The 12,452-nt window shown below is 35.4% G+C and overlaps 1 protein-coding gene across 1 annotated transcript; it reads right to left on the reverse strand.

Moving 5' to 3' along the window:
• Positions 1-1,094: 1,094 nt before the first annotated feature.
• Positions 1,095-10,859, reverse strand: LOC107583207 (UV excision repair protein RAD23 homolog A-like). The gene is made up of 9 exons (XM_016269358.1): positions 10,588-10,859; positions 9,604-9,765; positions 9,334-9,506; positions 9,086-9,132; positions 8,804-8,931; positions 6,002-6,077; positions 4,911-5,041; positions 4,634-4,807; positions 1,095-2,757 (listed from the first exon to the last, which is right to left on the reverse strand). Exons 1-9 carry the CDS (start codon positions 10,651-10,653, stop codon positions 2,644-2,646), a joined length of 1,071 nt encoding a protein of 356 aa, XP_016124844.1. The 5' UTR covers positions 10,654-10,859; the 3' UTR covers positions 1,095-2,643.
• Positions 10,860-12,452: the final 1,593 nt, after the last annotated feature.

Raw genomic sequence — 12,452 nt, forward strand, 5'->3', positions numbered from 1 at the left:
CAGTACCGGTGTGTCTTGGGAAGCGGTGCGGTCCTGGTACCAGATCTTTTTTGGCTGTCGGTGGAGAGCGCTGAACCAGAAGATGCACAATAGCTCTGTCGTGTGTGTTTGTGTGTATTTATTTCCGTTTTAGTCATAATTCAAAAGTCTCACTGTTGACTCTGAAATTAAAGCACCTTTTAGTGGTTGAGACCAGCTGTTTAAAGAACTTGCCTGATTTGCTAATTGCACCTTATCCACCGATTAAATCAGAAGACACAGTGCACTAAGAATAATATGAGCTGCATTTACAAGTACTGGTCCAGATGTGGAGGCAGCTTTGTTGTCAATGGTTGGACTAGTAATAGGTTACATGTTCAATCGCAGCTGCTCCACTTAAAATATTTCAAGCCATGCATTGTTTGTAAGCACCATATTAATCATTATAGTAGATGTTTCAGCAGTGCTTCAACAGGTTTTAGTGGAAATAGAAATAGACAAGCATAAAAGTTGCATAAAGGATGATAGGATAACTATTAACGTTTTAATAATCATTCTGTTGGAATCATTTTCAGAACAATATCGTTCAGTTGCATGTGCCAGTCGAGCAACTGCCATTAAGGTGATTTGCATGCATAGTATGACACTTTGGTCACCTAAATTAAAAGAATCCATTGATATTTTAATGTACATAATTTTTTTTCGCGCACACCATGCTGAAGTGATTAAGGTTACTTGTCTCCTTAAGAGTCAGTAGCAGTAAAATCATCCCTTCATCCACACTGGCTTGTGCCAGGATTATTAAACTTTAGTTGCAAACATTTATTCAGAATCTGCCCCGATTTACTCACGCATATCTACCTAGTTTGTGTTTCTACTTCAGATGTGCTTTTGATTTGCTTGCTTTGCTACAGAAGCATCTCCGTTTCAGTGCTCTCCGTCCTCCACAGAGCCTTTGGCAATCTGCATGTATTATTTACAGATTCTTTTCCATTATAAAAAACTTAATTGTTTGTAAAGAGCAGCACCTGATTGAATAAATGATGTTCTTGACTGTACAAAGATCCTGATATCTGTTTGTTTTATGGTGAGAAATCAATGTCACACATTGAGACTTTTCTTGGCAATAAGATTTTATTGATCCCAGGGGAGTTCAAGCTCTAGTAAATCAAATGATTAATTACTAAAAAAACAGGCCTACATGAAGTCTACATCCACAAAGCTCTGCCGATTTCCACCACCTTAACACATTATTTGACCAAAAATTACTTTTTATTGTTCCAAAAATCCACTAGGTCAGACTTCATGTAGGCTTGCTGATAAGTAAACAAAAGTCTACTGTATGGCAGTTTGGCCACTATGTTATAAAGGAGCATTTCATTGCTATGAGTGAAAACAATGTAAAGGTGAGCTGCTGCCGAAGGCTCTCTCCATCAGCTGAACCTGCTGTAAGAGGAGAATGTTACAAGACTTTACTCTCAATACATGAACCCATTGTCAGCTTTACACCAGTATGATTCAAGAAAATCTCTCATTGACGGGACTTACGAATTTGGCGGCACAAAGCATCATCATGCTGTAACAGGTCTCTGCTTTTGGCTTCCGAAATTCAGTGAGCTCTAGTGTGCCAAAAACCTTTGTTGCTGTTAAACATACAGGTTGGTCCTCTCGTATTAATATAAGCAGAGCTAATGTCTAAGAAAAATGATCCTTATTAATATCTGTTCCATTTGTTTTGCTCCAACAGTTAACGGAAATCAAGAAGCTTTTAAAGTCAACATGAAATTGACTTTATTTACGTTCTTACAGCATGTACGCATGTAATTATGCACAATTTGAAAATGTACAGGGTGTTATTTTAATTTTTTAAAAGTGCAATCTTTCATCAAAATAACTTAATGTCAGGGAAGAAGGAACAAATCCCTAATTTTTGAGTTCCATTTACATTTTTGTGAATTAGATTTCCTCTTAAACTTGCAAATACATCAGATTAAACAGCTTGCAATTGCCTTTTAATGTTGACTTTAAATAGGACAAATGACCTATTGTGTTTATTCCATTCAAGTACATTCAAACCAGTAATGATCATCACTCAGATTATGATATTCCACACGATATGGATTCATTTACAAAACGGCATCAATTTAGGTCATTTGTTTTGCTGAGAATGTTATAAAAATGCTAGTTTGCACTAATTGTTTCATATTTGAATGCTGTTATCACATTCATCAGAGGTGTGTGCTGGGAAAAATACAGAAATATCTCAGATTTTAGAGAAATATATCAAATCCTCCATTAGACATTATTAATCCTTTTCCCAACTAAAAACATACAAGCAAAGGCGTATGCCCACATCTAACCTCCTCAGAGCCCATAATACTACTATGAGAGCGTTTGCTTTCAATTGATGCGGATTAAGTCGAATAATCCCTAAGGGAATACACATTCACACGTGCAAGCACACTTCTTCAACATGCTAGAGTGCCCCAAATGCTGTCAATTCCATTGGAATTTGTTCACCGAGTGATTGCTTCCGCCCCGTCAGTCTGCGAGTCTCCCCTTGACTTGTAAACTCAAAGAAATAATGTGGGGAAACCGGTGTCCCGAGTAGATGCAGCGCTTGTGTGGTGACGGGGGAAGGGGCACGCGGGCTCTCTGCGACTCTCATTCATCCTCGAAATTCTGATTGAGCAGGAAGTTTGCGGCCAGGTTCTCATTCTTCTCACAGGCGAAGTACGCCTGGACCACCAGTGCTTCTGAAAATCCCAGAGCTTTTAACTGAGAGAGAAAGACAGACAGGTTAGATCATTTGCTTTCCATTTGTGCGACTCGTTTACTTTAGATAACTAAAACTTTTTTTTTTTTCTTCATTACTTGAAATAAAATAAACCAACTAAAAAAAACTTTAATTTCAGCTGGTTGGTAATGAAACACAAATATAATTGGAATGAAAGTTCATAAAAACTCCATTACCAGTCAAACCCAGTTTGGAATAATTAAGATTTTAATTTTTTAAAAATATTTTTGAAAGAATTCTCACCAAGGCTGCATTTATTTGATCAAAAATACAGTAATTCAATTTTCAAATTTAAATTTGAAAAGGAAAAAAAAAAATTCTATTAAAATAAAGTATAAAATGTAATTTATTCCTGTGATCAAATCGGAATTTTCAGCATCATTACTCCAGTCTTCAGTGTTACATGATTAGTGGTCGACCGATATTGGTTTTTTGACAACCGATACCGATATCTTGGAAAGCAGGGTGGCCGATATAATTGTATTTATTTTAATTAATACTTAAGAAATAATTTGAAAATTGATTAAATTAATTTGTTAAATAAACATACTTATACTTTAGGTGACAAAGTATTTCCCACAAATAAATAAATATTTAATAAAAATATAATAAAAAAAGTAAACTGTAACCAACAGAGCACTCAGTATTCTGGGAAGTTTGTGTGCATTGGGAATCATATTTTTTCAAATAAAGCCACGGTAACACATTTTATATACAGCACACAGTGAAAATGACATGAATATGACAGTGGGCAAATGCATAAAGCATAATTTGAAATCACAAATTTAATTTTTAAAGCATTCAATTTGCACGGACTGAAAGTCATGCAGAGAACACGCGATCATGCAGGTTACATGCACACTTCACAAGATCTCACAACTGGATTCGACTAAGTTTGCAAGGTTTGTGAAATAAAATTTTCATTAACCATTCAAAGATTTGTTTAAATTATGTAAATGCGTATTTGCTGAATGCTGACGGCAAACGAGAAAGTATTATAATATGTTTGCTTTTCTATTGCTAATAATTTAAAAGCAATCGTTATAATACTTTTTGTATACATTTTAATTTCTGTTTAACCGTTCTATCGGAGACAGATTTCTATCCATATTAGACAGAACTGTTAACGACGACAGCAAACAAGAGGGAGAACATGAGCACTGTGTGCTCTGGCGCTGCCGCTCTCGGCGCCGTCAAAATAAAAGTCCCTCCTCGAACGCATCAGCCAAACAGAAAAACGTATCGGCCGATGCCGATATTTGAAAATGCCAAATATCGGCTGATATATCGGTCGACCACTACACATGATTCTTCAGAAATCACTCTAATATGCTGATTTACTGTTCAAGGAACATTTCTTTTCATCAATGTTGAAAACAGTTGTGCTGCTTCATATTTTTGAAGAAACTGTGATATGCTACCATTCAAAAGTTTGGGGTAAGAAAAAAAATGTATAGTTTTATTCAGCAAGGATGCATTAAACGGATCAAAAGTGACAGTAAAGACAAAATTGTACAAAAGGTTTATCGGTTTGTTCTGATTTCTGTAAATACATGCTGTTCTTTTGAATTGTATTAAAATATTAAGCAGAAAAACCTGTTTTCAACATTTTTAAACAGAAAATATACTGATAAAAGCCAATTCAAACTAACAATAGTACCCTAACAATATCAAAATAACACTGGTGTGAGGTTTCACAAACTAAGCCGCAGAAATGGGTGGAAGTTAATATCTAAGCTATTAAGGTTATTTGGGGGAAACTGCATTCAAACTCACCAAAAGTAAACACAAAAATGGTTCAAAATGGTACAAGCAAATCTGTCTGGTCAGACGTCCTGTTCAGTGGCGTTCACTCACCCTCTCGATGGCTTCTTTCTCCTGTTGCGTCACTGGGATGTAACTCCCAGGTGCCGCTTCGTCACCGATACCACCCAGATCTGCAAACTCTCCGCCCTCTCCACCCTCGCCTTCACCCTCACCCACTGGTGCATTCAACATCTGGATGAAGAGCTCCTGATGCTGGCTGATTTGCTGCATTCAGCATGTCAATGAAACATGATCACACTGTGAGTAAAAGACCTAGACTGTGTTCAAACGGACTCTGTGAGGCTTTGAGCTTGAGATGTGTGATCACCTGCAGTAGTTCAGGGTTGTCCTGTCCCAGCTGCTGCAGGAGGGCCGGCAGTAAGGACGGGTTCTGCTGGATCACCTGCCTCATGCTCTGGAACTGCGGCTGAGAGCGCAGGAACTCCAGCGGATTCTCACCTAACACAACATCAAACGCTCCGTCAACTCACCAGTCTGTCTTTATGGTAGGTATGGCAGTATACTGAATACAGTCAATATATAATGACAGTAATATTCCAATGATTTGAATGCGTTTTATTTTACTAAAATCATTAAATGCCTATTAAAAGTAGATCGGCTGTAAACAAGCAAGAGATTAAATTAAAATAGTAAAAATGGCATTAAAGTGTCAGTTTGATTCCTTTCCATCAATGAATCATTTTCAACTCCGATTCAAATTTATGATTTGCACCAAAAATTGTTTAAAAGTTTCAGCATAGATTTTTTTTCCTATTAGAATGTTTTAGTGAAAAACCATTGTTGCATACAAATTATTAAATACTCTTTTTGTGCCAATATGTGTAAATATGACTTTTAATTGTTTTTGATTGAAAATATACACCACCGTTCAAAAGTTTGGGGTTGGTAAGATTTAAGAAATTAATATTTTTATTCAGTAAGGAAGTAATAAATTGATCAAAAGTGACAGTACTGACATGTTAGAAAAAAAACTATTTTAAATGAATGCCATTTTTTAAACTTGCTATTCCATTAAATAATCCTAAGAAAAAAAAGTATTGTTTTTTTTAACAAAAATATTAAGCAGCAGAAATGTTTTCAACACTGATAATAATCAAAAATGTTTCTAGAGCAGCAAATCAGCATATCAGAATGATTTCTGAAGGATCATGTGACACTGAAGACTGGAGTAATGATGCTGAAAATTCAGTTTGCATCACAGGAATAAATTACACTTTAAAATATATTCAGAAAACAGTTCTTTTAAATTGTACTAATATTTTTCAATATTACTGTTTACTGTTTTTCTAATCAAATAAATGTAGCCTTGGTGAACAGAAGAGACTTCTTTCCAACTCCAAACTTTTGAATGGTAATGTAGATCGTTTAAAATCACATTTATTTCAAGCAGCATCTCACCTTCTGCGGGCTGTGTGTCTGTGGGGAGCTGAGCTGAAGCAGGTCTGGTTTCCTGCACTGGGACAGTAGGGATCCCCTAAGACAAGACACAACACTACATCAGATTCACAGTAGGGCTGCCACTAACGACTATTTCTATTTCGATTAATCTATCGACTAGGGATGCACCGATATGTAAATTTTGGCCGATACCGATAATTCTTTATTTTTGAAAGCCGATAACCGATATGTTGGCCGATAAATCTATATCCAAATTGTTATATACTTTTTGAGAGCCTGATTACAAAAAAGGTCTCATCATTAAAAGCCACATCCCAAACACTTCAACATAAGCAGCCTAGTTTGAACGGTGTACGTTTTAAAAATATTTTTACTCTCCCATTACCAAATTTAGTCATAAAAAAGTCTTACAAATAAATAAAATAATGCAAACAAGTCACTGGACATCATTACACATGTAAAGAATCAAAATGAATGCGCCATAGATCAATAAAACGGAATAGCCTCTGCACGGACAATAATTAAATGATTTTAATTACTAAACCATATTGTTGATGAAAATAATAAGAGAAAAATACAAGTGGTTGTTGTTATTAATAATATATCAATGATTTTGAAAAAGTAACAAATTAATACCACTGTTTTAAATAGCAGCCATTGAGCTGCAGCTCAAGCTGAAGCTGAAGAGCTGAATGAACACGGTAAACTGAAGCGTTTTGCTGGCAGCTTATTTAACTCAAGGAAATGCATCCTGAGATTAATATTAATACAACATAAACATAATATTACAACTTATATATGAAATGACAAATGACGCAGTTATTGCATGCTATAGTCAGAATGTGTGATCCTGTTGTGGATGCGCTCTTCCCATAACAACGCGCTGAAACACGGCAACTAAACCCAAAGAATTCACAACGTTTTATTATAATAATGTTCTCATTAGAATGTTATATACACGACATTCCCAATCATAGTTATTAATGTTGTGCACTGCTGTTTGAGCTGCGTGTGCTGAGCTAAAGACGATCATTGGTAAACTGAAGCGCTCTTTTAACTTAACCAAACGCATTCTATATGAGATAAATCAGATATACATCAAATAAACACAATATTACATCGTACAATTGCACAAAAGGCTGCAAACGAACAGCGTGCATCTGAAGTGTCTCTGAAGGACATAATGCATTATTTATCGGCTTTAAGATATCGGCCAAATCTTCTTATCAGGCCGATACCGATAACAGAAAAAATTAGCATTTATCGGCCGATACCGATATGGTGGCCGATATATCGTGCATCCCTACTATCGACTAATTTATCGATTAATCTAAACAATTAATTTCCCAAAAAAAAAAATCAAAAATTTTACTTAAGAATATTTTATGAAACCAAATTAAATCCAAATTTCTAAGAAATCCTTTTTTTAAAGCAAAAGTAAAGTGCAACAGAGTGCAAGAAGCAGGTGTCCATCTCATAGTCCAAATCACTGAAATCAAAGTTCAGTATTATAGTGTAAGAATGACAACATATCCACGTGTTCTAGTCTACCAATAATACAATTATAATCAAAAAACACTTTCTAAAGGAGTATTTACCAGAAATGTTATTTACCAGAATTTATTTAGGAGAAAAATGTAAATGTACAGTATTTCTGAAAAAAAAAAATTTATTTTTAATTTTTTTATAAAATCAATTAATTGGAGATGCTTTTGATTATTAAAATTTCATGGAACCATTAAAATGGAATCCAGAAAATAATGGAAAACAGAATTTGGTAAAGATAAAACTGTAAAACTCAATTAATTAGACAGGCTTTTTGATTAATAAAATTTAATTTAACCATTAAAACGGAGTATAGAAAAATGAAAATGGGAAAAAAAAGTGAATTTGGAAATAAAATGGATTTCATAGGGCTCTATAATTATAAAAAATTTGTGGTAATAAAAATAGATGTAAGTGAACAATAGCCTTTAAAATGACTTAAAATAAATATATAATAGCAATGAGGCATTAATAATTAGTTCAAATAAAGTATCAAAAGCAAGAAATCACATCATATGACCCGTTTAATTCAAATGTCCACTTAATCTTTAATATTTGGCAATTTCTTTAGGACAGAAATGCTATAGCCACTCTAATTTAAAGGATATGTGCACATCAAAAAGTGTAAACACAGAGTGAGGGTTTGAGCTTTTATTTTGAAACCGCGATGTATTCTCCTGAGTTTGCGTAGATTTATAAATAATTTACCTTACAAATCTGATGAAATGGCGCACGTTGCGTTCCCAGATGAATGTTATAATAAACCCAAACTCACAACAACATGCAGTGATGGAGTTTGAGACGCTCCACACACAATGATAACAGCTCCTGTGGAACTACTGTGAACGGAGCCGCTGTGTGACACGTGTAGATTAAGTACGTGCATGTAAATAATTCAAGCGCATATACTGCATCGCCTATAATTATTTAATTAAATCATAGCCTTTGTGAATTCACAATTATGCTTAATTATGATTTTTAAATGGGTTTAATATATCATGCAGCCTTGGGAAACAGTCTAAATGTGTTTCATGGATTCTTGTCCGTGAAATGCGCCACTTACGGTATTTTGCCGGTTAGTAGACGCGAGCAAAATTAAGTCGAGGATTTTAAAAAATAGAATAAAATTGACGAATCGCGACATGCATGGAGTGCTCTTAAAAAAAAGAATACACAAGAATAATAATAAAAAATGAGCAAGTGTGACTGGCATTATAAATGCATTTGGAAAGAAAGAGCATGAGTTTGTACACTCACATTGAGCAGATACTCCACAGCGCGGTGAGGGTTGTTATAACTGGCCTTGAGTGCAGCCACCACTTTATCTCTCTCATACCCCATAGACATGATATTGGTGAGCATGGCGTCATACTCCTGACCTGTGACTGCAAAACACATGTGCATGAACGTCTGAGAGACAAAAACCAACTCTACATTCCTTAATGAATGCCGCTTTACACATTTACTGCAAATTAACTATCAAGACTGACATAGTCAGGCTGATGATGACAATCTCTCAGCATGAATTTTTTTCATTACCTAATGTTGAAGACGCATCTTCCCCATCAGCCCCGAGACCTGTGCCACTGCAAAAACAAACATAATTAATGATTTTATAGCAGCAGTCGGCACTGTTTGTACAGTACAAAAGCTCTGTGACAAACTTTTAGTATTGAGGGTCATTTTAAATCATGTTAAGCAGTGTATATAAAAATGAAAAATATATATTTTTGTTTAAAATAAATTTGTCAGATTGATTTCTGAAAGGAATGCTGCTCGAGTCTCACCCGTCTGGGCTCCTCGCAGGCGAGATGGTTGCAGGAGGGTCATCTAAACACTCGTCGATGGGGATGGCCGCAGGGAACGGAACAGGAGGAGGAGAGGAGGAAGAGGAAGAGGAAGGTGTAGCGACAGATTTGGCTGGTTCTGAGGGTGGAGCGGCCGGTCCTGCTGCTTTTGTCTGGACAGGGGGAAAAAAACCAATGAAACAATTTGGTCTAATCTTGTGATCTTCATTTTATTTCAGATGGCCAGTGGTTAAATCTCCAAACTCTGACCTTTGACACCATCACCACCACAAAGTTCTTCTCGTCGATGTTGTACTCCTTGATGGGCGTATCATCCTGCAGGATTTTCCCAGCGTAGATCAGCTTCTGTCCCGCTACCGGAAAACTTTCTCGGCCCTTCTCAGCCTCAATTTTCTCTTTCAATGCCTTCACCTGAGTCAAAACCATAACTATAATTATCAAAACCATACATTTACATCATCAAAGGAAAATAACACATGGATTTTTAAGCACCCAGACATGCTCTGACCGCTATTTCAAGCCTGTCTTGTTATAACAATGATGTTATAATCTTTAAATCCCTCTAACACTTTCTATTCTATTATAATTCTACTTTATCTATATTTTTCATTTTTTTGTTCTTTATTTAAAAAACAAAAACAAAATACAAACACTAGCTTTCTATTTTTTCTATTCTATCTACTTGTTTTTCTTTGTTTGACGTTACACCATACGTGCGTCCATTTATACTAACGTTACACCATACGTGCGTCCATTTATACTAACGTTACACCATACGTGCGTCTATTTATTCTAACGTTACACCATACGTGCGTCCATTTATTCTAACGTTACACCATACGTGCGTCCATTTATTCTAACGTTACACCATACGTGCGTCCATTTATTCTAACGTTACACCATACCTGCGTCCATTTATTCTAACGTTACACCATACCTGCGTCCATTTATACTAACGTTACACCATACCTGCGTCCATTTATACTAACGTTACACCATACCTGCGTCCATTTATTCTAACGTTACACTATACCTGCATCTATATGTTACCTACAGACAACACTGATCTATCAAACTATATATCAATCTATCGCCTGACACGCCCAATGACTCATAAACGCCAATTAAATCGCTCGAAATACACTGCTGTCGTAAATAGTTATTCACTCAGAGTAATGTTACTTCTACTTGTAGTTAATGTTTTTAAATAAGCGTAAGAAAGCGCGTAAATACCGTCTGGTCATCGTCGATGTCTATTTGAATGGTCTGCTGCTGCAAAGTCTTCAGTGTGATCTGCATGGCTGCTCTGACTTTGTCTTCTCCTTTCTTCTTGATTCGGGACCTTTGAGCACTTTTATATCCAAAGGAAATGTGTAGAGTTTGAAAGCGAGGGACCGGTTTTAAGCGTTTAGAGATGTAGTTCTCAAGCTAGCAGGCTAAACACGCGCCTGTCAGGTGCGCTGCGTCATTTTCTTCGGTGGTGGCGGAGGAGCGGAAGGAGTTCTGACACAGCGCCATCCGGCGGAAATGAGGGGAACGACAGTTTGAATTCGTGTTTTGGAATTCTCGAATAATGCGGGAACCCGAAAATTCTGTCCTTTTTTACATCATAAAAATGATAGCATGGACATGGATAAAAAGACAAAGCTCTAATTTCCAAAATAACCTAATAACCCAGCTGCTGTGAAGTCTTTTAATCAAGAACAAAAGAAAAAAAAGAGGAAATCAATTACTTTTGTAGATTTAAGGATTCCTATTTAATTTAGAATTTAGTGTTTGATAACTTTATTATATTTCTGTCTATTTCCTATTAAATAAATATGACATTTATTATAATGGGTTTATGTGAAGATTGTTTTAAGTTCACTTAAATTAGAAGTTATTTTTTAAGGTCTACTAAATGTTGAAATGTACAGCATTTTTTTTAATTATACTGTAATTTTCAACGGAATCGTCACGGCGGAAGAAGAGAAAACTGTAAAAAATTGCCTTTGTGTATTTAATCGATTGTTTTTGGATTAACGCTTATACAAAAGGGCTCTGAGTACTTTGCAAGTGGGCATTGTGACGAAGGCACTTGAGCACATAATTATTTTGCAATTGGATTGTATCACTTTGTTAGGTTACATATTCATGATTTGGGATTTAATCAGGCGGAAATCAATGATGACCAACAACTGGCCAAAGAGCCTTTCATGTTTCGTTTCCAATTCAAGGAAGATATGGACGTTTTTCTTTGCGAGTGTCTGGACAAAAGGCACCTCAGGATTAACTCCATGTTTATGGAGTTTTGATTTAATTTAGTATTAATGTTATTTTTGAGAATTATTGTTAAATGTGTGCCTGCATAACTTCAATTTATTTATTTACTTTAGTTTGATTTTGTATTTTTAATTAATTGTATTTATTTGTATTTAATTAATTTATTATATGAGAAGGCCATTATTTGTGTTCTTTTTGAAGAGTTCTCGGAGCCTGATGAAATCAGTATAAATACGTGTTTAATACTGCAAAATATGCTCGATGTTACAGTCACTGCCCTTGCTTTCCAGAATAAAAGAGAACATCCTAATCAAATGAAGGGATTTGTGGAAACTGTGGTTCCTAATTATTGTGATCCAACATTTGCCTCGCATTTCAGGATGAAAAGACAAACATTTCAGCTGAAGGATACTCCACTTCTTACCTCTGAGACTGTGTTATGATCTATATGACCTTATTATTTTTATTGTGAGTATTAGGCTTATCATTACTGCTAATCACTGTTGTTGTGTTATGATATTGTAATATTTACCATTATATAATCAGAAGAGTATAGAAAGGTTTATGAAAGTGTCGCTCCACAATACAGTAGCAAAATATGTAAATATGTATAGTATTTTTGTTACATTAATCAGTGTCTAGCACACCTTCCTAAGGAAAGGATATGGACCAGAAGACATTGCAATTACTAAATGATATTTAGACAGACTTAAAGAAATTCCAGATCTATACGTGTGCTCTTACTCAGTTATTTTGCCTTTAATGTAAATAAACGTGCAAACAATATACTTGCTCTTGTGAATTTATTTTGATGTTAATTACGTTATGCGGGCAGT

This window comes from Sinocyclocheilus grahami, unplaced genomic scaffold, assembly GCF_001515645.1.
Source record: "Sinocyclocheilus grahami isolate Dianchi unplaced genomic scaffold, SAMN03320097.WGS_v1.1 scaffold51.1, whole genome shotgun sequence".
NCBI classification, from domain to species: domain Eukaryota; kingdom Metazoa; phylum Chordata; class Actinopteri; order Cypriniformes; family Cyprinidae; genus Sinocyclocheilus; species Sinocyclocheilus grahami.

Coding starts and splice junctions, on each gene's coding strand:
- LOC107583207 (XM_016269358.1), bottom strand. CDS start 10,653: ATGCAGATCACACTGAAGACTTTGCAGCAGCAGACCATTCAAATAGAC. Junction 9,133..9,333: donor CCTGCGAGGAGCCCAGACGG/GTGAGACTCGAG, acceptor TTGTTTTTGCAG/TGGCACAGGTCTCGGGGCTG. Junction 4,808..4,910: donor ACAACCCTGAACTACTGCAG/GTGATCACACAT, acceptor TGCTGAATGCAG/CAAATCAGCCAGCATCAGGA.